The sequence below is a fragment of the Pristis pectinata genome, chromosome 30 (assembly GCF_009764475.1).
Source record: "Pristis pectinata isolate sPriPec2 chromosome 30, sPriPec2.1.pri, whole genome shotgun sequence".
Lineage (NCBI taxonomy): Eukaryota > Metazoa > Chordata > Chondrichthyes > Rhinopristiformes > Pristidae > Pristis > Pristis pectinata.
The window spans coordinates 8,965,843-8,993,056 of record NC_067434.1 but is presented as its reverse complement, the minus strand read 5'-3'; the positions used below and the strand labels follow the sequence as shown (position 1 = coordinate 8,993,056).

At 40.1% G+C, this 27,214-nt stretch overlaps 1 protein-coding gene across 1 annotated transcript in view; it reads left to right on the top strand.

Moving 5' to 3' along the window:
- The first annotated feature begins 12,327 nt into the window (after nt 1-12,327).
- Nucleotides 12,328-27,214, top strand: part of LOC127584729 (microsomal triglyceride transfer protein-like) — an 81,977-nt gene continuing 67,090 nt past the window's right edge. Inside the window, exons 1-4 of the mRNA XM_052041636.1 lie at nt 12,328-12,825; nt 15,043-15,227; nt 19,848-19,991; nt 20,610-20,717. Coding sequence (XP_051897596.1) covers nt 12,756-12,825; nt 15,043-15,227; nt 19,848-19,991; nt 20,610-20,717 — 507 coding nt within the window. The 5' untranslated portion in view covers nt 12,328-12,755. The remainder of the gene's footprint in view (nt 12,826-15,042; nt 15,228-19,847; nt 19,992-20,609; nt 20,718-27,214) is intronic.

The following is a 27,214-nucleotide window of genomic DNA, read 5'->3' as shown; positions in this document are numbered from 1 at the left end:
ACATATCTGTTAATACAGTTTGCCAAGCTTTTGGCTTTTGTATTATGCACATACAATATTCTTTATCTCTGGGACTCCTGTAAGATCGCAAGTTTATCGTTGTCATTGAACCATACAGCACAGAAACAGTCCCTTCAGCCCACTGTGTCCATGATGATCATATTCTATTTTAGAGTAATATGTTTTGTAGAAATGACAATGAACTGCAATTTATTTCTGATCAATGTGACCTTGGCTTCACTCACTCAAGAGAGAGTAAACCTTCTTCACTCAGGAGTTGATTTTCAAGAAACAAACAATTTCTATTAAAAATGAGTGTAGCAGAGATTATAAACTACTAATTAACCACAAATTTAACAAACACGCTGCCTAATCCTTAAATAATTACTATGCTTTAGAAAAGTAATCCTTGCAAAGTTGAATGTAGTGTAGAATTGTTCACAAGCTTTATTTGGCTTTGTGGCATTGGGTCAGAATACTCTTGGCAACTGCTAGTAAACTGCATATCTTTGTTTTATATGTTCCAAATCCAAGTATTGTGCGTTATCGTTACATTCTTCAAAAGTGCATTATAAGCAGAAAAGCTCCGTGGCCTAGAAACCATCAATGTTGTTTATAATTAACCTGTGAAAATAAATGGGACTGAACTTTGAGTCTTTCAACTCCAGACAATAAAAACAAATCAACAATGCTGGCTGCATATTATCTTATTTACAGAAAATATTTTCTTAGTTAATTCTATCCTGCAGCTAAATTATGGATTTTATATCCTTATTTAGATACCTTGGATAACTTCACTGTCTATTTTGTCTATGCAAAACCAACTCTGCAGAATGCACTTCTTAACTCATAATTTTTTTATTGACAGACAAACAGAATGATAGAATTTGATATTCAGTTTGACTGCGATAAATATATGTATGAAATGTGTGTCTTGGACCTAAGTAAAGACCATTTCAAATTTGACTGGGAAAATAGATTAAAAAGATAATGTGGTAGAGAGGCAGTAGCAGACACCTAAGGGGATATTTCCTGGTTCTGTAGAAAGATATATTCTATTGAGAAATAGTATATGAGAAGGATGATTCATCCATGTCTAAGGAAATCAGGTAAGGTATCAAATTGAAAGGACTTAAAATTTGGGAAATATTAATGTAGACCAGAATATTTTGGCAATTTTAGAAAGCAATAAACAATGACTCACAAAAAACAAAATAGGGAAAGATTATGAAGAGGCAGCTTACATAACATATAATAGATGGAAAGAAAGAATATTACATTAAAAGGAAGAGAGAAGCTAAGCCAAAAGATCCTCTAGAGGATGAGACTGGAGAGTTAATGGAAAATATGGAAATATGAAAAACACAGCAAAAGACCTAGAAACACCCCAACGTTAGTTAGAAATCTGTGGGAAAAGGGGGAAACTTAAAACAACCATCACAAGAGAAAACTTAAAAGCCAAACAAATGGGGCAAGAGGCAGATAAATACCCTGGAGCTGATAAGTCATTGGCCTTGATTTTCCAAAGTTCCCTAGATTTTGGAAAGGTCCCAGCTGATTGGGAAACTGAAAATGTAATGCCTCCATATAAAAATTAAGGGAAACAGAAAGCAGGAACATACAGGCTCGTTTAAGAGCTGCCTTTGAGAAAATACTCAAATCTATAACTAAGGAAGTAGCAGGACGTTTAGAAAATTATAATCCAATCAAGAAGAGCTTTTTCATTCATTCATTTTTCAAGATCTGGGCGTTACTGGCAAGACCAACATTTATTGTCTATTCCATTTTTTTCCTTGGTGAGCTACCTTCCTGAATTGCTATAGTCTTCTGTTGAAGGCAATTCCAAAGTGCTGTTGGGAGGGAGTTTCAGAATTTAGATCCAGCAACAATGAAGGAACAGCAGTGTAGTCCCAAGTTAGGCAGTTGTGCAACTTGGAGGGGAACATACAGATGATGTTCAACATGGTTTTACGAAAGGAAAATATGTTTTGATATTTTTAAGAGTTCTCTGAAGATGTAACAAGCAGTGTACTTAGATTTCCAAAAGGTATTTGATAAAGTATCATGTAAAGGGTTACTGCATAAGGAAAGAATGTAATGTATTAGGGTAAGGTACAAGGATGGACCGAGGATTCGTTAATAAAAAGAAATCAGAATTAGGATAAATTGATCATTTTTGGTTGGCTATTCTGTAACTGTTGGAGGGTCACAGGGATCAGTCTGGGGCTGCAATTATTTACATCCAAAAGTAATGACTTAAATGAAGGGTATGAGTGTATCTTGAATAAAGCAGAACATTGCTTAAATGGAGAGAGACTACAGAATGCTGATGTACAAAGAGATTTGGATACATGAAACACAGAAAGTTAGTGAGAAGATACAACAAGTAATTTGGAAGACAAGTAGAATTTTGGCCTTTATTACAAAGGAGGTTCTGTACAAAAGTTGCAACACAGTACAGGGTTTCTGAGACCATACCTGGAATGTTGCATACATTTTTGGTCTTCTCATTTAAGGAAGGATTTATCTGCATTGGGGGCAGTACAGAGAACGATTGCTAGGTTTATTCCTGGAAATGAGGAAGGATCGAGCATTTTGAGACTATATTTATTGCAATGTTTAGTAGAATGAGAAGTGATCTCATTAAAACATAGATGCTAAAAGGCTGTTTCCCTTGTGGGGATAGCTAGAATTAACAAAGTTGATTGTCCATTAAAGGTAATGCTTGTAGAGACTATCTTCTCTCTTGCAGGGGGAGGGGAACCGGAGTGTTAGAGCAGATAGTGAGGTGGAGGAAGATAATGGGCATGCGAGGACTGCAGGTATAGACAGAAACAAAAGGTTTGTACATGATGGAAATGTTCTAAGGTGCATCTATTTCAATGCAAGGAGTATTGTAGGTAAGGCAGATGAGCTTAGGGCGTGGATTGGCACGTGGGATTACGACACTATTGCTATTAGTGAAACCTGGTTGCAGGAGGGGCAGGACTGGCAGCTTAATGTCCCAGGATTCCATTGTTTCAGACATGATAGAGGGGGAGGGATGAAAGGGGGAGGCGTGGGATTACTAGTCAGGGAAAATATCACAGCTGTGCGCAGACAGGACAGCCCGGAGGGCTCGTCTACAGAGGCCATATGGGTGGAGCTGAGGAACAGAAAAGGTGTGGCCACATTAATAGGGTTGTATTATAGACCACCCAATAGTCAGAGAGAATTGGAGGAACAAATCTGTCATGAGATAGCAGACCGATGCAAGAAACAGAAAGTTGTATTAGTAGGGGATTTTAACTTTCCACATATTGACTGGGACTCCCACACTGTGAAAGGGCTGGATGTTTTAGAATTTGTCAAATGTGTTCAGGAAAGTTTTCTAAATCAATATATAGAGGTACCAACGAGAGAGAATGCAATACTTGATCTCTTATTAGGGAACCAGACAGGTCAGGTGACAAGTATGCGTAGGTGAGCATTTTGGGTCCAGTGACCATAATGTCATTAGTTTCAAGTTAATTATGGATAAGGGCAGGTCTGGTCCTCGGGTTGAGGTTCTAAATTGGAGAAAGGCCAATTTTGTGGAAATGAGAAAGTACCCAGGAAAAGTGGATTGGGATAAGTTGTTTTCTGGCAAGGATGTGTTCTTAAGTGGAAGGCCTTCAAAGGCAAAATTTTGAGAGTGCAGAGTTTGCATGTTCCTGCCAGGATTAAAGGCAAAGTTAACAAGCATAGGGAACCTTGGTTTTCAAAAGATATTGGTGCTCTGGTTAAGAAAAAGAATGAGGTGTATAGCAGGTATAGGCAACTAGGAACAAATGAGGTACTTGAAGAGTATAGAAAATGTAAGAAGATACTAAAAAAGGAAATGAGGAAGGCAAAAAGAGACATGAGGCTGCTTTGGCAGATAGTGTAAAGGTAAACCCAAAGGGTAAGTATATGAAGAGTAAAAGGATAGTAAGGGACAAAATTGGTCCCCTAGAAGATCAGAGTGGATGTCTATGTGTGGAGCCTCAGGAGATGGGGGAGATCTTAAACAGTTTTTTTGCATCAGTACTTACTCAGGAAACGGGCATAGAGGATATGGTAGGAAGGGAAACAAGCAGTAGGGTTATGGAACATAAAGAGATTAAAGAGGAGGAGGTGCTTGCCGCTTTACAGCGAACAAAGGTACATAAATCCCCTGGGCCTGACAAGATATTTCCTCAGACCTTGAGAGAGACTGGTGTAGAAATTGCAGAGGCCCTGGCAGATATATTTAAAATGTCCTTAGACACGGGTGTGGTACCGGAGGACTGGAGGGTAGCTCATGTTGTTCCGTTGTTTAAAAAAGGTTCTAAAAGTAAACCAGGTAATTACAGGCCGGTGAGCCTGACATCAGTAGTAGGTAAATTATTGGAAGGTGTTCTGAGAGATCAGATATACAAGTATTTGGACATCCAAGGGCTGATTAAGGATAGTCAGCATGGCTTTGTGCATGGTAGATCGTGTTTAACAAATCTTGTGGAGTTTTTTGAGGAGGTTACCAAGAAAGTAGATGAAGGAAGGGCAGTGGATGTTGTCTACATGGACTTTAGTAAGGCCTTTGACAAGGTACCACATGGGAGGTTAGTTCATAAGGTTCAGTCACTAGGTATCCATGGAAAGGTTGTAAACTGGATTTGAAATTGGCTGTGTGGGAGAAGACAGAGAGTGGTAGTGGATGATTGTTTCTCAGACTGGAGGCCTGTGACTAGTGGTGTGCCTCTGTGCTGGGGCCATTGTAGTTTGTTGTCTATATAACCATAGAACCATACAGAACAAAACAGGCCCTTCGGCCCACCGTGTCGTGCCGTCCATCAGACCACCCTCACACTACCTAACCCCTTCCTCCCGCATATCCCCCCATCCCACGTTCCTCCATATGCCTATCCAACAAGCTCTTGAACCTGTTCAATGTATCTGCCTCCACCACCACCCCAGGCAGTGCATTCCATGCACCAACCACTCTCTGGGTGAAAAACCTCCCTCTGACATCTCCCCTGAACCTCCCACCCATAACCTTAAAGCCATGACCTCTCGTCTTGATCAATGATCTAGGTGATAATGTGGTAAATTGGATCAGCAAGTTTGCTGATGACACTAAGATTGGAGGCGTAGTGGACAGCGAGAAAGGATTTCAAAGCTTGCAGAGGGAGCTGAACCAACTGGAAGAATGGGCCAGAAAATGGCAGATGGAATTTAATGCAGACAAGTGTGAGGTGTTGCATTTTGGAAGGACAAATCAAGGTAGGACATACACAGTAAATGGTAGGGCACTGAGGATTGTGGAGGAACAAAGGGATCTGGGAGTTCAGATACATAATTCCCTGAAAGTGGCGTCGCAGGTAGACAGGGTTGTAAAGGAAGCTTTTGGCATCCTGGCATTCATAAATCAAAGTACTGAGTATAGGAGTTGGGATGTTATGGTAAGGTTGTAAAAGTCACTGGTGAGGCCAAATTTGGAGTACTGTGTACAGTTCTGGTCACCTAACTATAGGAAGGATATCAGTAAGATTGAAAGAGTGCAGAAGAGATTTACTAGAATGTTGCCGGGCCTTCAGGAGTTGAGTTACAGGGAAAGATTGAACAGGTTAGGACTTTATTCCTTGGAGCGTAGAAGAATGAGGGGAGATTTGATAGAGGTTTACAAAATTCTGAGAGGCATAGACAGAGTTAATGCGAGTAGGCTCTTTCCACCTAGATTAGGAGAGATAAGTACGAGAGGACATGGCTTTAGGGTGAAAGGGGAAAGGCTTAGGGGGAACATTAGGGGGAACTTCTTCACTCAGAGAGTGGTGGGAGTGTGGAACGGGCTGCCATCTGATGTAGTAAATGCGGGCTCACTCTTAAGCTTTAAGAATAAATTGGATAGGTATATGGACGGGAGAGGTCTGGAGGGTTATGGACTGGGTGCAGGGAAGTGGGACTAGCGGAATAACGTTTCAGCACAGACTAGAAGGGTTGAATGGCCTGTTTTCTGTGCTGTATTGTTTTATGGTTCTATGGTTCTATAAAGGATCATGCCTCTTTGGAACTTTCTACATTAAAGAGCTGAATCACTGAATGTATTCAAGGCATATTTTTTTGAATAAAAAGTCAAAAGTTATTGTGAACAGGCATTAAAGTGCAGCTGAAGCCAAGACAGAGCAACCACAAAGTTATGGAATGGCAGAACAAGCTCAAGGGGCCATATAGTCTGCTCTTGTATATTATGTGCTTAGATTCCAATGATAATTGAAGTACAATAAAACATTTCCCTCATGCACATTGGCATGGAATATTTACATAGGGATGAAGTTTCACTTTTCCCAATAGTTCAAGCCAGAAAAATTGGACTGCATATGTTAGGTAGAGGGGAGGAGCATCATTCAGAAACACCACAGTGGTGAAAGCAATGGTACAGGGAGATTTTTAATTAGCAGGATGGTGACCACAGCAAAGAGATTCAACTGAAAAAAAAAACAGTATGTTTTACTCTCAGACAAATTTGCCACTAAAAATAAATTTCTTTCCCAGTAATGTCAAACAGCTGAGATTTAGTGGAGACACAAGAGACTGCAAATGCTGGAATCTGGAGCAACACACAAAGAGCTGGAGGAACTTAGTGGATCAGGCAGCATCTATGGAGGGAAATGGACAGTTGACATTTCAGGTCGAGACCTGCACCTGGACTGAAAGAGGGGAGATAACCAGTACAAAAAGATGGAGGGAAGCGATGGAGCAAGAGCTGGCAGGTAGAACCAGGTGAGGGGAGTGATAGGCAGGTGAGGGAGGGGGGAAGAGTGGGGATGATGTCAGAAGTTGGGAGGTGAGAGGTGGAAGTGACAAAGGGCTGAAGATGATGGAATCTGATGGAGTGAGGAGCATGGAATAAAAGGAGAGAGGTGGGGAGGGGAACCAGTGGGGGAAGTGTGGGTGAAAAACACGCTGATGCTGGTGGAGCTCAGCAGGCCAGGCAGCATCCGTCGAGAAAAGCAGGCGGTCAACGTCTCAGGTCAGGACCCTTCTTCAGGACTGAAGATAGGAAAAGGGGAAGCCCAATATATAGGAGGGAAAAGCAGAGCAGTGATAGGTGGACAAAAGAGGGGAGGCGGGGTGGGCACAAGGTGGGGATAGGTAGATGCAGGTAAGAGATAGTGTTAGGTAGGTGTGGGGGGAGGTGGGGAGAGCAGATCCACCAGGGGATGGGTCAAAGGTAAAGAGAGAAAGGAAAAAAAAGGTAGAGAAAAAGAGAGACAGGCCAGGAAAGGGAAGAAGAGAAGAAGCTTGGTGGGGCGGTGGGGGGGGAGGTGGGTTTGTGGGGATTACTTAAAGTAGGAAAATTCAATGTTCATGCCATTAGGCTGCAAAATTCCAAGAAGGAAAGTGAGGTGCTGTTCCTCCAGTTTGCGCTTAGAATTCTCCTGGCAGTGGAGGAGGCCGAAGACTGACATATCAGTGATCGTGTGGGAGGGGGAGTTGAAGTGACTGGCAATGGGGAGATGCAGATCTACCTGTCACCACCTTGTGCCCACCCCGCCTCCCCTCTTCTGTCCACCTATCACTGCTCTGCTTTCCCCCCCATATATTGGGCTTCCCCTTTTCCTATCTTCAGTCCTGAAGAAGGGTCCTGACCCAAAACGTTGACCGCCTGCTTTTCCCCACGGATGCTGCCTGGCCTGCTGAGTCCCTCCAGCATCAGCGTGTTTTTCATCCAGCTTCCAGCATCTGCAGTCCTTTGTTTCTCAGAGGAGTGTGTGTGATGGGCGGATGGGGAAGGTGGGGGAGAGGAAAGAGGTAGGGTGATAGGATCCGGTGGGATCAGGAGGAGCAGGAAAAGAAAAAAGGGGAAAAGGGGCAGAAGGGGAGCAGTTACGGGAAGTTCAAGAATTCAGTGTTCATGCCGCTATGTTGGAGATTGCCCAGGTGGAGTAGGAGGTGCTGTTCCTCCAATTTGCATTTAGCCTTGACCTGGCAGTGGAGGAGGCTGTGGACAGACGTGCTGGTATGGGAATGAGAAATGGAATTAAAATAGCTGACCACTGGGAGATCCCAGCTGACACGGCATCGGAGCGAGGGTGCTCAGTGAAGCGGTCACCCAGTCTACATCTGGTCTCATGTACAGGAGGCCATCTGATGTCAAGGAGGCCATAACAGCAACACCGGATGCAATAGATTCAACTGTGGGATTCACATGTTAAAGACTGTCTGACCTGGAAGGGCTGTTTAGGGCCCGGGATGGTGGTGAGAGAGGAACTGCAAGAGCAGATGTAACACTTCATGTGGTTAATGGGGTGAGTGCCTGTGGAGGGAGGGAGATAGGTGGGATGAAGGAGTCACGGAGAGACTGATCACTGCGGAAAGTGGAGAGGGGAGGGGAGGGGAGGGGGAGGATGTGCCTGGTGGTGGAATTCCGTTGTAGGTGGTGGAAGTTGCGAGGAATGATATGTTGGATGCATAGGCTGGTGGGGTGGTAGTAGGATGAGGGGAACTCTATTCCTATTATGCCTGGTGGGGGTGGGGGAAATGGGGTGAGGGCAGAAGTGCAGGAAACAGAGGAGATGTGGTTAAGGTCTCCATCAATAGCAATGGGGGCTGGGGGTGGGAAACCTGTTTTCTCAGATGTCCTGGACTGGAAGGCCTCATCACGAGAATAGAACTGGTAAGGCAGTCTTTCACGTGTGATTAGGTGGTGTTACTTATTGCATCTAGTGCTCCCGTTTCAGCCTCCTCTACATCGGTGAGACTGGACGGAGTCTGGGTAATCGCTTCACCTTCGCTCTGTCCGCTGCGCCAGCTGGGATCTCCCGGTGGCCAGCCACTTTAAATCCACTTCCCATTTCCACAGCGACATGTCTGTCCACAGCCTCCTTCTCTGCCAGGTGGAGGCTAAACACATATTAGAGCACCTCATATTCCACCTGGGCAGTCTCCAACTGGCAGTATGAACATCAAATTCTCAGACGTCTGTTAACCGCTCCCCCTCTGTCCCTTTTCCCCCTTTTTTATTTTCTCTCTCCTCCTTATCCTACTGGTCCCCATTCTTCCCCTCCCTGACCCTCTCCATCTGCGCCCATCACCGGTGCACTCCTCCACTGGTCCCCCTCCCCACCACCCTTCCTTTATTCCATGCTCCACCTTCCTCCCCTATCATATTCCATCCTTTGTCACTTCCACCTTTCACCTCCCAGCTTTTATTCCCTATCATTCCCATTCTCCCTCCTTCCTGATCTGCCCATCACCCCTCTCACCTGGACCCACCTGCCAGCTCTTTCTCCACCCTCCATTTTATACTGGCTATCTCTCTCTCTCCCTTTTCAGCCCAGATGAAGGGTCTCGACCTAAAACATTGACTATCCATTTCCCTCCATAGATGCTGCCTGACCTGCTGAGCTGAGATTTAGTGTTCCCTTCATCAGATTTTTTTTGTGATAGTAGATCAAGGTCCACAGTATTCAACCATCAAATTGAAAACAGAACTAGATAAATTATCTGGTGTTCCAACAAATCAAGAAGCTTGATTATTAGAAGTTGCTAATCGCCTGAGCATATAATCTAGGCTTTAGAATTTGCTGAAATCCTGTATTTCTAAGTACTGACTTTATGATGAGACATTAAACTGTGACACCATCTGCCTGTTCAAGTAGCTGATAAACATCCAGTGGCACAACTGAAGAAGGGCATGAAGTTCTTCCAATGTCCATGAAAATAGCCACGTTATAATAATGCTCTGAGAATGCCTTTCCATTGTTTACAAATGTTTTTGATGATCAGAGGTATTTAAAAAGAATTGAAATAAGTATTTAACATTTTAATAAAGTTTAAAGATAAATTTATTTAAAAACACTCCTGTTAATTAATTTAAAACATAAATATACATTCAAATTAACTAAACTCAAACATTTTAAATAAAAGTTGGTGACATCATTCAAATGAATGGGGCATGCTAGATGTGTCATCATATGGCTGGCATGAAAGGGAGGGGTCAGATTGGGATGATATCCAGCCATTCACTTCAACTGCTTCTGGATAATCTATGGGTCCAATGGAGAGACTTGGGGCAGAGTAAGAGGTCAGACATGGCACGCGCATGACCTCCAGTTCAGCAAAACTTCTGCACTGTACTGCCTAAATGTGGATTATCCTGCTGCACATTCTGCAGCCAGCTAATGGTTCTCTATGAGCCACTGGCTTGCTGTCAAGCATGTTCATACAATCACATCCAACCACTTTGGAGACAATACAGAAATTGGAGATAGAGTGGTAAGTTTTCATAACAGAGGAGTCAGAAATAAGTTTTTGAGGTGTGGAAGTGATGATGAAAGACCTGAGAGGACAAGAGAATGCGCTTTCTGTGGTTACCCCATCCCCTCCCCTGTGTTTTTCCCATGGCCTCACTTACTTCTTGTGTCCATGCTGATCTGATAAAGCTCAGGTGATGAATCCCAAAGCCCTGTCCCCTGAACACCATGATGGCCCTCTGCTATCAAAAGCCACAGTATAATTTTTAAATATCTCAACAGAGGCATCTAAAAACTGTTCAAGGAGACTTAAATGATTAAAAAATACAATATGAGATTAAAAAAAAGAAAAATAAACTTTAAATTAAAAACTCTGTAAGAACCTTGGTGTGAAGCTAGAAGCAAATTACATCAGGCCCTTCAGCTCTGTATGTTTGTTTTCTGCTCTTGGTAAGTCCAGCAGTGGCATGAGAGTTCAGGTGTCTTAACATCTGAACACCAGCTCTTTCCTGACTGCCACATTGCAATGCAATGCACAGGTCAGGAACAAGCTGAACCATGTCCTGCAACTTTCTACAGAACTGCGCAGTAGTGTAGCGGTTAACATAACGCTATTACAGCGCCAGTGACCCGGGTTCAATTCTGGCCACTGTCTGTGAGGAGTTTGTACGTTCTCCCTGTGTCTGCGTGGGTTTCCTCCAGATGCTCTGTTTCCTCCCACGTTCCAAAGACGTACGGGTTAGGAAGTTGTGGGCATGCTATGTTGGCGCCGGAAGCATGGCGATACTTGCAGGCTGCCCCCAGAACACTCTAGGTAAAGATGCCTTTCACTATGTGTTTCAATGTACATGTGACTAATAAAGATATCTTATCTATCTGGGCTGGTGTTGACTGGACTAGAGAACAAGAAACAAAGTTATGGTACGTTATCAGTTTAGAAGGAACGGGGTCAAGGAAGAGGAACTGGTTCCATGGATAAGATGGCATGAAAAAGATAAAAGAAAAAAATAGAGGCAATGCAAGTTCAGAAGCTGGAAACTTAAAGGCAGGAGGCCAGCAAATGGTCAAAATCCTAGCGAGAAAAAGTCCATGAACACCATATTCTTGCTGTAGCTGGGATCAAATCACTTGTATAAAATGTACAGACTAGTTTTAAACATCTTTTTTTGATTCCAGTTTTTTCTCTTTCTATTGGATGTGATAACTCATGCAAAGACCCATTGGAATTTCACCCAAGCAGCCATCCTTTATTTGAGAGACTGGATTACACAAACTATCCATGTGTGAAACCTTGGCCACCAACACAGCGTAGCCAGAGATTCCGACATGTCATTGACAGAAGAAAACATACATTACCTTTACATCTAAGCCACTCATACAATTGATTTTTAAATGAGTTTTGATCACTTGGCTCCATCATTAAATATAATCTACAGTAAAACTCAAACAATCCATTCTCCAACTATTCGAAATCCCGATGGTTCAGCAACTGGTTCATCAGGTACTGATTTCAGCATTCCCTCCCCACTCACTGGGGCCCCAGACCCACACTCCTTTGAAACTTACAGGGTTTATTGGAAAATTTATGATTCTACTATGTAACATGTTAAAACAAAGTTAAGGGTATTAATGTCTGATAGTTCAGAAAAATTGCCCGTCCAGCACCACCAACGTCCTGAGCATGCCGGATTAACGGAGTTTTACTGGACGGTTACAATTGATCTTTAAAATTAGTTTTAATCACAAGACTTGCTCATTAAAAATAAATTGCATTTTGTTATTGTTTTTGTCCCCTTTAAACATGATGTTATTCAGTATCATTTTATTAAGATAATATTTAAATATATCTGTTTTTTTGTTATGCTTTTGTCATTAGATTTTTCCTTTTTCATTTACTCCCTATTCAAAACCAAATATCAGTCCGTAGTTCTGTAAGTTATCTTGTTTCCTCGGGACTTTGAAAGTGTTACACCAGTTTTTTTTTGCCCTTGCTTGCAGAACGCGGATGTTCCAATATTTGTTGATCTGGAATCCAACAGATTTACACACAGATAGATAAATGGTTAAAAATCAATTACACAGAGGAAGACTCGATCGCACTAAGATACTTTCTCAGATACGCAGCTACTGGCAGATTCCTAAACGCTAGGAGACGCACACATAGAAACATTGACACACTCCCAAGACAGACACAAAACCCAGACAGGGGCACGGGCGTGCACATACACACACAGACAGAGGCTCCCGGATTCACATTCACTGACGCCCGTCTCTTTCTGGAGTCATTGGCCGCATCGGGCCACCTCTCGCTCAGTTACAAAACATCCAGCACATTTTGCAAGTTCCGGCAAGTTTCGCAAGCTCTTTTTGTTTAAATTCTTTGGCCAGGTCTACCGGTACTGTTCGCTTTCCCTATTTTGCCTTGCCAGGCTGGTGTTTCTTTGTGTCCCCTAAGCAGCCCATAAGAGACTCGACTGGGACGGTTGTTATTTCTTTGGTTAAAGTGAGACGTGTGAGTGGATTATGGGGAATCCAGATATCTCAAGAAAGTGCATGCTGATGTTAGTGATCCTCATGCTGCGATGTGCTGAAGGTGAGGTTCTCTGGAAAAGCGAGCAGGCCAAAAGTAATAACATTTCATTGACTTTTCCGGGTTTTGCAATTTCACACTATCTGCCCTGGAAACATACTAATCTTCAGATGTAAGCCAAGAAAGTGGATTTCATCCATTTTTATGTGACCCTAACGCCAGGTCAGAAGGTACCAGAAAATTGCAAAATTGGTGCTTCCTTCTTTCAAGGAAGTAACATGATGTGTTACTTCTTTTAAGAATGACATGCAGATTTTTTCTGACTTCCACATTGCAATAAAACAGCACGTTGAAGAGGGAAGAAGGGGGGGCTTGTCGCAAAAAATGGGGTGAAGATCAGAAAAAAAGGAGGGGAAATCATAAAAAAAAGGGTTGGGAGGAAAATACATGGGTTTAACAGTGGCCTAACAGTGAGTTGGTTTCCTGGAGGTTACCCTCCACTACCAACTGCTACAAGCTTGGAACATCATGCCCGACGGTCTTCGGTGGTCCTGAGCCTTCACAATCAGTGGCAACTATCGGGTCAATTCACTGAAGCTTTAATCAGTTCCCAGTGTAGTCAGCAGAATAATGTTATGGAAATAAAAAGCACAGAGGATGATTATTGATGTTTAATATTGCAGGGTGAGGGAGAGAGAGCACTTTAAATTACACATTATGACTACTACCTCCTTATGTACTCCTTGTTGAACTGTGTGTTAGGAAATGCCTGGTGCAATTTTCGAAAGGGCAGGACTAACTAGGAAATGTCTGCAAATGTTGCAAAATATGCTGAAAACCTCATATTATATAGTCTGGACATGTATTAAAATTGAGCACAATTTGATTTTCTCCAATCCAATCACTAGACTTTAAAATCTGAAGGAAAGGAGTTTGAAAACCAATGAATATGATGAAAGGTGAAGAGGCACTGGTCACATTAGCACAGGAAGCCAACTGCCAAAACAGTTGCAGGGACGCTGTTGTTGCCACCATCTAGTGCAGCCATTTGGATTCGTCTGAATTTTTAGGCCATATTTTTACCAGTTTACAGTAAATATGTACAAAACGCCTAGTCAATGCAGAGGAATAAAACAGATAAATTATGCATAAATAAATGATTCAACAATGAATGAATAGGGCAAATTAAGATGACTTCAAGCTTTGTCAAAATTATGCCGTAATACAATACAGGGAACAATCCACACTTGCTTCAAAGTATAACCAGTCAATTCAACCCATAAAGGTTCAGGAAGGCTCACCATATTGTTAAGGATGTTTTGTTTCTTACAAATTTTATTTTCCCCCTTCTCTCAGGTATTTACTATTGTCAAGTGGCATTACCATCAACATGCTGGGGTTGGGGAGGGGGATCCTGTGGCAAGTTACTCCTGAAAACCCAAAACTTTTCCATCATCTATAAGGCCCAAGCCAGGAATGTGATGGTATACTCTCTTCTTCCCTGGAGTGAAGCTCCAAATACACTAAAGAAGCATCCAGAACAGAGGCACGTACTTGATTGGCACCCCATCCACCACCCTAAATATTCATTCTCTCCACTGCCAGCACATCATAGTGCATGCCACCTGCAATATAAACTACAGCTACTTGCCTAGGCTATTGCGACGTCACCTCCGATCCCCATGATCTCTACCACCAGAAAGGAAAAGAGCAGTAGGGTGGATGGGTGTATAACCACTCACATATTCCTCTCCAAGTCACACACTATCCTGATTATGAAAGCTCTTTCCTTATTGCTGCTGGGTCTAATTCCTAGAACTCCCTACCCAACAGCATTATGGGAGTACCTTCACCATAAGAACTGCAATGGTTGATGAAGGTGGTCAAATAAATGATAGTTTTGCCAGTGCCAGTGCCCATGGAATGAATAAATTTAAAAAATACACAATATTCTCTGGATAACATTTTATTGTCTTCATTCAGCTTGGAGCCCTTTATTGAGGCTGGTAAGAAAGTCTATAGAATTAATGATTTTAGTATAGTCATATACATTAAAGTAATCTAATGCTGTATTTTAGGATTATACAGAGAGTTCCATTGAAGTCGAAGCCAGCCCAAGTGAAATGACAATGCCTTAAAAGTATAATCCCCTGATATTTAAACAGGTTACACACTTTGTTGGGAAAAAAATCACAAATATCTTCTAAACATAAAAGAATGATTTTTAGCAAATTCTTGTTTGGATAAGCCTTAATAACTTTTTACTTATTTTGCCAATAGGAAAAACTGTAGATCTTGAATCTAATGCATTGTTCAAGTACAAATACATTGTCGATTTGTCACTGGAGACTTTGTTCCGCCCAGCAACATTGCCAGGATCAGGATTCAGGATTGAAGCTGTCACTCAACTTCATGTAGTTTGGGAAAATAGCAGCAGCCAGCATGACAAGCTAATTCAATTGCAAGTAAGTAAACTACTTTATTCTGTGCTATCAGTTTAAATTCTAGGAAATTGCATGCCAAGTTTGATAAGTAAGATACAAGGTTATTTGAATGGTTGACAACTTGGAGTGGAGTTTGTGTCTTGAGTACATCCTAATCCTCCTGTCTTTGTAACTTTCCATCATTACGAGCTTCCAGGATCCCTGTGCTCTAACAATTATTGGTCTCTTGCGTATTTCAATTTTCAGTGAAGCCCTTGCTGACTGTGCCCTCAGATGTTAAGATCCCAAATTTTGGATTCATTCTATAAATATCTCCCCCTTCATTAATGTGCTCCTTAAATTTCATCAAATTTTTGATTATTCTCTCAATAGTTTGATGTAAATTTTTCTCTGATAATGTTTTTGTAGTGTGCTTTTGAATGTTTTAACCACATGAAAGGAGCTACATAAATGCATGTTTTGTTGTTTAATGAGATAGATTCCTGAGAATATAGAAGATGATGGAATCTATGATTATAGAAAGGCTTTGCATGAGGTTCATAGATAATTGAAGAAATGCAGAAGCATCTGGGAAAGAAGTTTGGTATTTGGGACCCAGTGAAATAATGGCATTGAGAGCCCGTGTGGGAGAGAATGCTCTCTGTGCCATTATTTCACTGGGCTCCCAAATCAGATTAGATCAAGTGGAGTGTGCAAACTACAGTTAAGGAGATAGTAGGAAGGTCATGTGAAAAGTAGAGAGAACATGACCATAATTATGTTGGGTGCAGAGGCCACAATTATGCTGAGAGATCAGATAGCAGTTACACCAAGGAGTTGCAATCTGATAGCAAGCTGCATGATAGAGGCCTGAATAACTGTGTACGTTGTAAGGAAGAGTAGTTACGTTTACACAGAGAACAGAGAGAGCCACCGTGATCATTTGGAGGGAGAGCATGTCAGCCCGTAGGTTCTCAGACCTGAACTGATGCATGGAGAATGATAATTAAATGCGCAGTCACTCTATAACGATACTGTGTGAACCATATTAAATAACTATAGTATGAATATTAGCCCAAATCCAGAGGCATGGCATTACTGGAGAGGACATACAGATGGGTGTCGTCTGAAACCTCCCAAATTTCACTTTGCTTCACTTCTGAGTTTACTCAGATTTTGACAGCAAGTTTACAGTCAAGATTAGGATTGACGAACAGCTGAAATGTGCCATAAGGTGCATTATCAAGGTCAGTGTGGTTGCATAGATTCAAGGGTCTGAAAAAAGTATCAAGACTCGAGAGCCAAGATCCAGTAATGAAGCAAAGGGAAACCCAACAAAGAGAAAGTATTTCTTCCAGCTTCTAAAAGACAGGAACAATAAGTTCATGAACAAACATTGATTTTTTTTTAATTTAAAAGTTTGTGATCTTTATTTTTAGAATTGCATTTGATTATGAAATGGAATAGTTTCAATAGGTACTTTTAACCCAGAAAGGCAATTTTTAAAAGACTGTTTACCAGTGAAATAAATGCTTGAAGACTTGAAATTATGCCATATTAAAGCAATGTATGAGGGCTTCATATTCTCACTTTTTTCTAGAGGAAGCTTTTGAATTAAAGTTAACTTATTTTGAGTGTTTTTTAAACAAATTGTGTTTATATTTTAGCTAATGCAGTATTTGAGCCAGCTCACAGGATATTTGCTGGCAGATTCAAGATATACACGATGTATTGGATCTTGACTTATGTTATGCTGCGAGGCAGGTGTGAAAGACAATTGGCAGCCAGTTTTACATCTATCTTGATTCTAATTCACATATACGTAATTTGCTATCACTTTTTTAAAACATTGTTCAAAAAGATCTATTCCACCACTTACAAAAACCACAGGGGACATCACAAATGATCTTTAACATTAATTGACCTTCAAAATAAACTTCACAGCTAAGGATTACTGCATAGAAACATTCAGGCTGGACTCATGTAGCAGGTCAGAGGAACTGCCTTTTGGATCAGGATGTTAAAGGAAGGCTTTCAAGTGGGCATAGAAAATCACATGACACGAGTATTTTGAAGATTAGTTGAAGTCAGTGATTAAGATCAAGCTCAATTTTAAATCTTTCAAAGAACTATAATGAGCTACCTTTGACATCCTAACAATATTTACCCAACAGATGTTAAATAAAATCAGATTGTCTGGTCATTATTGCATAGGTGTTTGTAGAATCTTGCTCAATGGAAATGAGACATGGTGTACCTATACTAGGCACACCAAAGCACTGAAGTGCCACTAAAGCTGTTTTCCAAATCCATCGATAGAATAAGTGAATCAACATCAGCACTCTTTCCCAAACCAGCATCCTCAGTCGGCTCGAGAGGGCAAACCATGTCACTCACATGCCTGACACCAGACTCCTGAAACTGATACACTATTTCAAGTTCCATCGCAGCAAGATTACCAGGAGGATAGAGGAAATGATTCAAAGATGTTCTCAAAACCTCCTTTAAGAACTGTAAATCTCCACTAATTTGCAGCAATCGTTGGTCCTGGCCTATGACTTCTCACAACAGGGAAAATGCATTTAGTAATGCACCAAGAACTGTTGTGACACATTTAAAGTTGCAAAAGGAACACAACAGAATTGTTCTTTGTTGCCATGTTGGGTGAATAGGCTTCAAGTTTTCAAAGCAAAGTCCTTCTATGAACCTTGACATTGTGCACAGGTATTCTGGTGGGCTTGCCAATGCAGCAAACAATTTATTGGCACACCCATTATCTTTCACTGCTCTGAAAATCCTCCGCTCTTATCCAAGCTGCAGGTCACTCAAGGCCAGTTACTCAACACAAGATCCTATCTCCAAATTAAGCTGTATAGAACGTCAGTACCTGTGGTGTTGCTTGGGAAAGTTAAATCACAGACTTCTAATTTAGCATGGCTAGGCTACAGTTCTTGGCTGTTCAAAAGGAGAAGGGTAGGGAAGTGGAAATTAGAAAAGTTAGGGGTGGTGTCAGCATCTGCAACTTATAAATCAGAAGAGGTTGCAGGACAAAGAGTAAGTAGAAGTGAGAAGGAGAATCAGATATGAAGGCACTGCCACCTTCAACAGTTTCCACTCCTGTACTCTTCGTGGACCCTGGAATAGTCATTTGAATTATGCTTCCCCCCCCACCACCCCACCCACCCCAAGGGTGTGGTGAACCTCCAAAACAGGGGATGTCAAATTAGGATAAGTGAGAATGTGTATAAGGTATAAGGGAAGGTTAGGGGAGTAAAAGATTGTGAGCTCTGGGACGTGGAGTAAAGGGTACATCGGTATGGCTGTATTAGAATGCTCAAAGTAGCTACACTTTGCTTTGCACGGCTTTGCCCCAGATATTCTGCTTGTTTCAGCTGGTTTTCTGCAACCTTGAGGGCTGATAAACAGTTCCTCTCTCAGCAAGTTTGCACAATTGTTTCTTGCTTCTCCAAACTGACCCTAGGGTCACAATGGGAAACCTTATGTATGCAAAGATAACCGATGGAACCAGATGATCTGAAAAGATTAAGGAACCATTGTCTCAACCTGAGTATTAACTACTTTAAGCAAATTCCTTTTTCTGTAACCAATCATGATGCAAAGAGTAAGCGAACTGTTGTCTGGCTAATGCATGATCATTCCTTGTATGGTAATTGTTTGCACCTCTAAAAAAGTATAAGAATGTTTGTAAGCTGATGTATCTTAGAGACCACCCAGTCCGGGACATTGGTGCCTGGCTTGGTGCTCTCTCCTCGGATCGAGTAATAAAGAGATTGAACGAGAACAGTGGTCTTCTGAGTCTTCTCTTTGACCAGTCATTTAGGACTGAAGAAAGGAGAAATTCTGTCACTTGCTGGAATATACCCAATGGTCTTTATTGGTCCTGTGACTATTTGGGACATGTGAAAACCACTATATAAATACAAGTATTTTTTTCTTAAACAAATATGGTTTGTGCTGTGTTCACTTTGATAAGGACTAAATGTAGTAATTGATGTATTATTTTCATTTCTTTGGAGGAATTAACTCTATGTACCAACACAGTGGAATACATTTGAAGAGTTAACGTACTCATTTTGGAACTCGCTCAATGGGAAATCACATTTGCCTGATTCAGAGTCACCTAAAATCTCAGTATTAATTGTTGTTACTGCTCCCATTGAGAAGTCTGGTTCGATGGTAATTTACTTCCATACTGGACACTTGATGCTCTTCTTTTTGACTACAACTTATTTTAATCCATGCAAACTCAGTTGTTCAAAGTACCAGTTAATTTTGTCACCTTACAAGAAACAGATTATTAAGGAAATGCCATATTGTAGCCAAATGGTAATTAGAGAAGGATGGTGAAAGGATAATAAGTAGAAATATTAAGTGAATATTAGTAATACTAATGTTATTGCATATCTGAAAGTTCCCTAGGTCTGTTTATATTCTTGCTCAGCAATACTAAAACAATTGTTAATGGAAGGAACTGATGATTAGAGCCTTTGGTGGATGTAATGGGATCTGCAATTTTAGTCTGAAAAAATTCTGAAAACTATTAGGAATCTGCAGTGATTCAGTAAATTACACCAAGAGTGGATGTTTATAAGGCTTCTGTCAAAGTTTTAATTTTATACTGTGTCTCCTTCTCCTATACAGATACAAGAAGTAAAACTGCTGAACGTGTCTAAACAAAATGAGAATCAAAACAACTTCAAAAACATGCACGTTGAGAATTTGCTGGGACCTACAATAATGGTAGCTTTGAAAAAGCCCGTGGTTTTTCATTGGAGATCTGGGAAGGTAATTCATTGCAGCAACATTCTTGATTGGTGTCAGCTAAACTCAGCGAACTTGGTTCAGAAGAATGCAAGTTCAAGGACTTTTCCAGTACTTAAACCCATCATGTAGGACAGTCCATCAATGTGATGTCGAGGAAGTGATAATGAAGAAGAAATTTGCCAGTACCCTGGCCAACATTTGTACATCAGCCAATATCAACAAAATAGAATTAAGGTGAAAATCTCTTGATGACGGCAACTTAGGTAAAAAAGGAGTACATTTTACTCTCTGCCTGATCACCTTTCCACTGAAGGAAATTTAAGTGGAAGGCCATTTTGCCATTACATGTTTTGTACAATGGCCCCAAGGCAAATTAACTGTTTCTTTATGAAATTTAAATGTAATTTTGTTAGAGAAAGGTTTATATATAAGGATTCACTAGTCAGTTTGAAGTTGTGATATATTTAGGTAGGTTCATATATTTTTTTGTAAGTAGTTATATTTTTTGGCAGATGATGACACTGTGTCAATTTGTGAACCATTTTTGTTTTAATTATATATTTAGAGTGATGCCAAACAAAAGCTGCCAAAGTAAAGCTTGGATGCTTTCAGGAGTAATTTACTTCATGTTCCTTTCAGATAGAGGCTCTGTACGGCTCTGCAGAAGAAAGGGGATTTCTTCTAAACCTAAAACGAGGTCTGGTTAGCCTTTTCCAATTACAACAAAACTCTGGGACAATTACTGAGGTAATCTATTCATTCAGTTAAAGATTTTGGTTTTCTTTCCATAGTGGTCTTCTAATGCCCTTTTCTTACAGAACCATACGTTGTACAAAATAGCAGCTGCAGCTGCCAATATAGCAGCAGTGGCTGTGATTCAAAAGTGCCTGAAATACTTTGAGATAGCTTATGAGAAGGGATAAACACTATATAAATGAGGCTCATACTTTCCATTTTTTGGTCTTTATTTCTTTCATGTCGTTCTTTGCTGCGAGATGACTTTCATACTTTGCCATTCCTCCTAACACATTTAGTAACAGGCAGGGCAAAAGAAAAAAAATCGAATGCCCGAACTGTCAACATCAGCTGGGTTCAGGAACAGGAAACCCTGAGCTTGGACCTATATGGTATATTCAAAATGTGCTTGAGATGTTTAAAACACAAAATTGTTTGAGTGTGTTTATATTAGTTGCTTCCATAAAACTTGCTCATACATTTCTGCTTCTTTCTTTAACAGAGGATTTGATCTGAATTATGTTATCTGAAGTATGGGATATATGAATACGTTATTTTGAAAAACTTAAATTGTTCTTCATCAAAATACTGGACAAATACACCTGCTTTGGATGCTTCATTTTTTTCAGCTGATTCGATCCATTTTATTTCATAACATCCTATTATTTAAAAGGTATCAGAGATCTACATTGGACTAGCTTGAGCTGGATTAATTCTGTTGCTTAGACTAGTCACCTGCTGACCCTAGTTGCCTTCACTTACTAGATATGGGTGCAGCCTAAAATGGAGAGGGGAATTCTGCAGCATATCAGCCTCTACCATTGAATTCCACATGAAGTCTATTGATAGAGCAGAGCTGCAGATGCACTGACATTTATCATCCAGCACATCCTGGACTTAGAGCAGGTGACACAAGTCAGGTACTTACTTACTTGGGAAATGCCAGCTGCAGCCAGCATCAACTAGGCCATAAAATTTTGTCTAAAATGTTCTGATAAGGTCTTATTTTGGGACAACAAGTGGAATATGTGAATAATAACAAATAACTGCCTATGGTTAACACATTATTCGGAGCACAAGGGTGGGTACAGATTAAAGTTCCAATCTCCACTCTAAGAAAATGAGAAAAAAACAATTCCTTGCGATTTACTCAGAACTGCCTCACTGGTAACCTGAAAACATGCCAGCCACTTGCCCTGTTCTCTCCAACATAGTTTCTTTAATTTGTCTACAATTCAGTCTCTGCAATATTTGTACTAAACTCATTGCTGCGCTCAAGAATCTCAACTAAATACCATTTAACACATTTGTTATCAAGTTTAAGGGTTTACAAAAGAATTTAATATTAATGCATTCCATCGTTTTTTTAAGGAAGTTAATGGCTAGAGACAGTGCAAAAGGTTTATTATTATGATATTAAGGAAAAAGGATTGCAGTTATCTGGAGAGACTAAAGAAGTTGAGATTATATTCTTTAAGAGAGAGATTGCTGACGAGGGATTTAATGGAAAAGTTCTGATACAATCAATAAAGAGATTAGATTAAATAGGGGAAAAAATTCAACAGTAAAAGTGTTGGTTACTGGATTCAAAGATATACTAATTGAAAAAAATACTGTACTGAATTCATATATATGATAATTAACAAAAAGGCCAAGGAGAAGATCAGATTCTTTTTTATTCACTTAACTATTATGATCCGGAATGCACTGCATGAAACTGCACAGGAAGCTAATTCTTTAGAAACCAATTAAAGGGACTTACTGTAGATCTCTGCTTTTAAAAGGAATATCTTGGAGTGATCAAGGACGAAATGTTAATTAAGAAACAATGGATGTGCCATTATAGTATTGGGGATATTCTACAGACTAGTGTGAAGGAAATGGAAAAGCAAATTTGGAGGGAAGTTACAGCCATAGTTGTAATAATGGGAGACCTCAAAAGTCCTGGGAGAGGGAGATTTTTTTGCAAAGCAAAACTTTCTTCATCAGTACATTTCTGGCCCAAAGAAGAAAGAACTATTGCTGCCTTGGTTCAGGAGAGTGAGGCGGATCAAATAAAGCAAATATTATTAGGGGATCATTTAACAAATAGTGATAGTATTTTAAGATATAGGATAGCTACGGGAAAGGTTATTGACCACTATGGTAAAAATAGTCAATTTCAATAGAATTTAAGCAGATAGATTGGAATCAAAGACTGAATAATGGACAGCCTTTAAGATGATTTGGGTACAGTTGAGTACAATCATACAAGATAGAAATTCATAGCAATTAAAAGCAGAACCTCCGGATGACCAAAATAATGGAGGGCAAAATAAAGCAGAAAAAGAGGGCATGTGACAAGCAGATAATATAAATGAGTAACAGGTTTATAGAAGGAAGTTCAGACTGAAAGTTAAAAACAGGAAATAAGAAGAGCAAAGAGAGAACATCAGAAAAGATCGCCGGAATCCAAAAATCTTCTATAAAATGTAAACAATAACCAGGTAGTAAAAGAGGTGTGGCTGAACAGGAAGACTTACTCGCAGAGGCCAAATGAGTAGATTACATCGATATTTACCTGGTAAGGAAAGACTGCTGGAGTCTCAGCAGAGGAAAATGAGATATTGAATAGGCTAAAAATTAATAAGGAGTAGCAGTAGAAAGGCTAACCGTACTCAATGATGAACTCAGCAATGACAAACTGGTCGGTTTAACATCAGTAGTGAGGAAACTTTCATAAACAATAACTAGCAATAGAATTAATAGTCACTTGGTCAGAGAAATACAGCATAGATTTATTAAAAGCAAATAAGGGTTGACGAGGGAAATGCAGTTGATGGCATATGTATACTTTAAAAAGACATTTGATAACATGTCACTTAATAGTCTTATCATCAAGATTGAAGCCCATGGAATAAAGGTGCAGTTGTAGCATGGATGGGATAAGTAATGGGAAACAATGATGTGGGGACAGTTGTCTTTTGGATTGGAGGGAAGTGTACAATGTGTTCCTTGGGATAAGTACTAGGAGGGCAAGGGGACATACTTACAAGATAAGGGGCTGGTCATTTAAAACTGAGGTGCAGAGAAATTTGTCCTCTCAGAGGGTATTGAATCTGAAATTCTCTTCCCCAGAGAGTGGTGGAGACAAGATCATTAAAAATATTTAATGTTGGGGTAGATAAATATTTGAAAGATTGAGGCCTATGAGGGAATGGGCACACAAGAGGCCAGTATAGACTAGCCATCATCATATTAAATAGCAGGCCAGGGTTGAGGGGCCTGGTAGCCTCCTCCTCTCCTGTATTCTTGGATCTTAGGATCACTGCTTTTTGTAAATACACATTAATGAATTGAGTGTACAAGGCACAATTTCCAAATCTGAAAATGGCATAAAACTTGGAAGCATTGTAAACTGATGCTGATAGTATTAGACTTCAATAGAATACAGAAAAGTTAGTGGAATGAATAGATGTGACAGCTGAAATATAACAGAAAAATTAGATTTTGCTAGGAAGAATGAATATGTATAAAATCATAGAGGTACAGCACAGAAACAGGCCCTTTAGCCCACTGAGTCCATGCTGACCATCAATCATCCATTTACACTCATCCTAAATGAATCTAATTTTTCATTCTTCCTATATTCTCATCAGCATCAGATTCTACCATTCACCTGCATACTAGTGGCAACTTATGATGACCAAGTAACTTACCAATCCGCACATCTTTGGAATGTGTAAGGAAACTGGAGCACCTGGAAGAAACCCACCCAGTCACAGAGAGAATGTGTGACTCCACACTGACAGCACCCAAAGTCATGATTGAATTAAGGTTTCTGCGCTGTGATTCAGCGGCTTTACTAGCTGTGCTACCCACATTAAAGGGCCCAATTTTATAAAGAGTATAGGAGCAGAAGTCTAGGCATATAAATCATTGAGAAAACAGTTGAGAAAATGATAAAAGAGGACCTTGGGCTTTATAAACAAAGGGACAGAGTACAAGAGCAAGGAAGTCATGTCAAAACTTTGTAAAACACTGGTTCAGCCACCAGAACTATATTGTGGCAACACTGGACAACTACACTTTAGGAAAAATTGAATGCCTTAGAGAGAGCGCAGAAGAGATTTACTAGAATTATTCCAGGATGAGGGACTTTAGTTATGTAAATACACTAGAAAAGCTAGTGTAGTTATCCTTGGATTAAGTGGTATTGATAGAGCTACAAATAGAAGTATTTAAAATCATTAGGTCCTGATGGAGATAACTTGTCCCTTTTGGAGGAAAGATCAGAAACCAACAAAATAAAGGAGACAGGCAAAAAAAAACAATACCAATATGAGGATAAAAATTTACATAGTGAGTTATTAGAATCTGGTATGTATTACTAAAGTTAGAGGTGTAGATTTAATTGAGGGGCTGTAAAAGGATCTTGATAAGTACTTGTTCAGTCTCCTTAGACAGGGATTATGTTAAAGTGGTTTCAGCCTTTTCAAAATGATGGCTGCAGCACAGTGCCAAAATCAAGATCCCACTTTCTAGTTTATCCCCCAAAGTCAGTAAAGTTTACCGTACAGCAGGCTATTTGGTCCATTGAGACTGTGCTAGCTAGAGTGATGTAATACTAATCCCACTGTTCAGTGCTCTCCACACCACTCTGTGTGTTCTGCTGCTTCATGTATTCATACAATTTTTTTTTCAAAAATCTTGTAATTCTGTGTCAACAATTTCCCATGACAAGCATTCCAACAACCTCCCTCTGAAGACTGAGTATTTCCAGATTTATCAGTTTTCATGAAAGAAAACAGTTTTTGATACAAAGTGTTAAATTGCAGAAGAGAATCATGCAAAATAAATCTAAAAATGGCAATAAGTATGAGAATAAATGATTGGTTAACAATAAGCAGTAATATAAATGCATAAACTAAAGGGTACTTAAAGAGTGGGATTATGTTCAGATATTAAACTACGTTTTAAAATTATGGTTTAATTTGCTGGAATGTAGCTTGAAAGCTAATCAGAAAAATAATCAAAATGTATTCAGAAAAACTGTTAAATCTGGAAATACTCAGTACCTGAGGAGGATCAGAGTTAACCAAATTGGGCTTGGTAGCAGAAGCCAAAGCTTATATATATTTTCTTCAAAACCCTTCTCAATTTGTCCTAGCATCTTCAAAGGTTGATGCCCTTTAGAGTTCCAAAATGTGTCCATGGCTTGCATGTATACTGATAACAGACATAATGATTAGAACACGTGCACAGATAATACCTGTTGCAATTATGTAGAGCAGGCAGTTCCAGTAAGTATGTACTCCTGATTTGATTTAGTATGGTGATCCATCTAAACTAACTTTGCACAGCTATATACAGTTGCTGTATATAGTTGTGTATATACAGAACCAGCATGATTTTGAGGAGATTACTAACCTCTCACGGGTTATTTGCTGGTTGCTTTCTTCTGGCCGTTACAATTCATACATTTTTGGGGCTTTCCATAGATGTTACAAAAGTCAAAGGGAGTGGTGTAGCAGTTGCTGAATAACTTTTTTTTGCTGTTCTCAAGGCTTCTACATGAATTAGTTGCTTCCATACATGCTGCACCAGGGGAGGAGGTGGATGGCACTCATCAGAGTATATCAATGCAGAAAGTTCAGGGACCAATTCTACCTTAAAATTTATAAAGAACCAAGTGTGAAATGAGGAGGATCTCACTGAAGTCTGACAACTTCTGCAGCCATAATCACAATCTCGGAGCAGGATGAGAACATAATTTCCTGTAATAAACACAGAAAATGTTGGAACCAATCAGCAGGTCATGCAGTGGCTGTGGACAGAGAAACATTTCTGTTTCAGGTCAAAGGCTCTTCATCAGTTCCGATGAAGGGTCTTTAATCTGAAATATTAATCACACTTATTTTTCCACAAATGCTGCCTGACCTGCTGAGTGTTTACTACAACATTTTCTGTTTTTAGTTCAGGTTTCAATCATATGTGGTTTTTATTTTAATTTACACATAATTTCCTATGGCTTCCAAAGTAACTGGTGATGAACTTTTAGACATGGGAATCCTCCTAACTTGGTGCCTAAGGTAGTGGTCATTGTTGTTTCTAATTCAAAGGAAGCTAATTCTTTCCTGAGATGAGCAGAGCATGCACAGGGGTTTTTATTTGATTGCAGCTTTAACATGTTACAGGTTGCCTTTGAGCACATGGGCATTGGTTAGCTAGCATTGGACACCAACTCAGCTATGCACTAACCAGAAAGAATTTGACACCCTCAACATTCATTTGTGACTATAGGATGCACATTGTGAAGGTCAGTGCCCAGAATTCTAGCATAAGTTTACTGTGTCTTCCACCAAACAGCAGTTTCCATATGGCAAGAGCTTTTTGCTGGCACATGGTCATGATTCTAATCTGCTCACATATGTAGAGCATGCAAACAATGATAGCAAGACTGTCACATGAAAAAGTGATAAGACAGATTTTTGAGCTGCTTAGGAAGTGTTTTGTTACCTGCACCACTC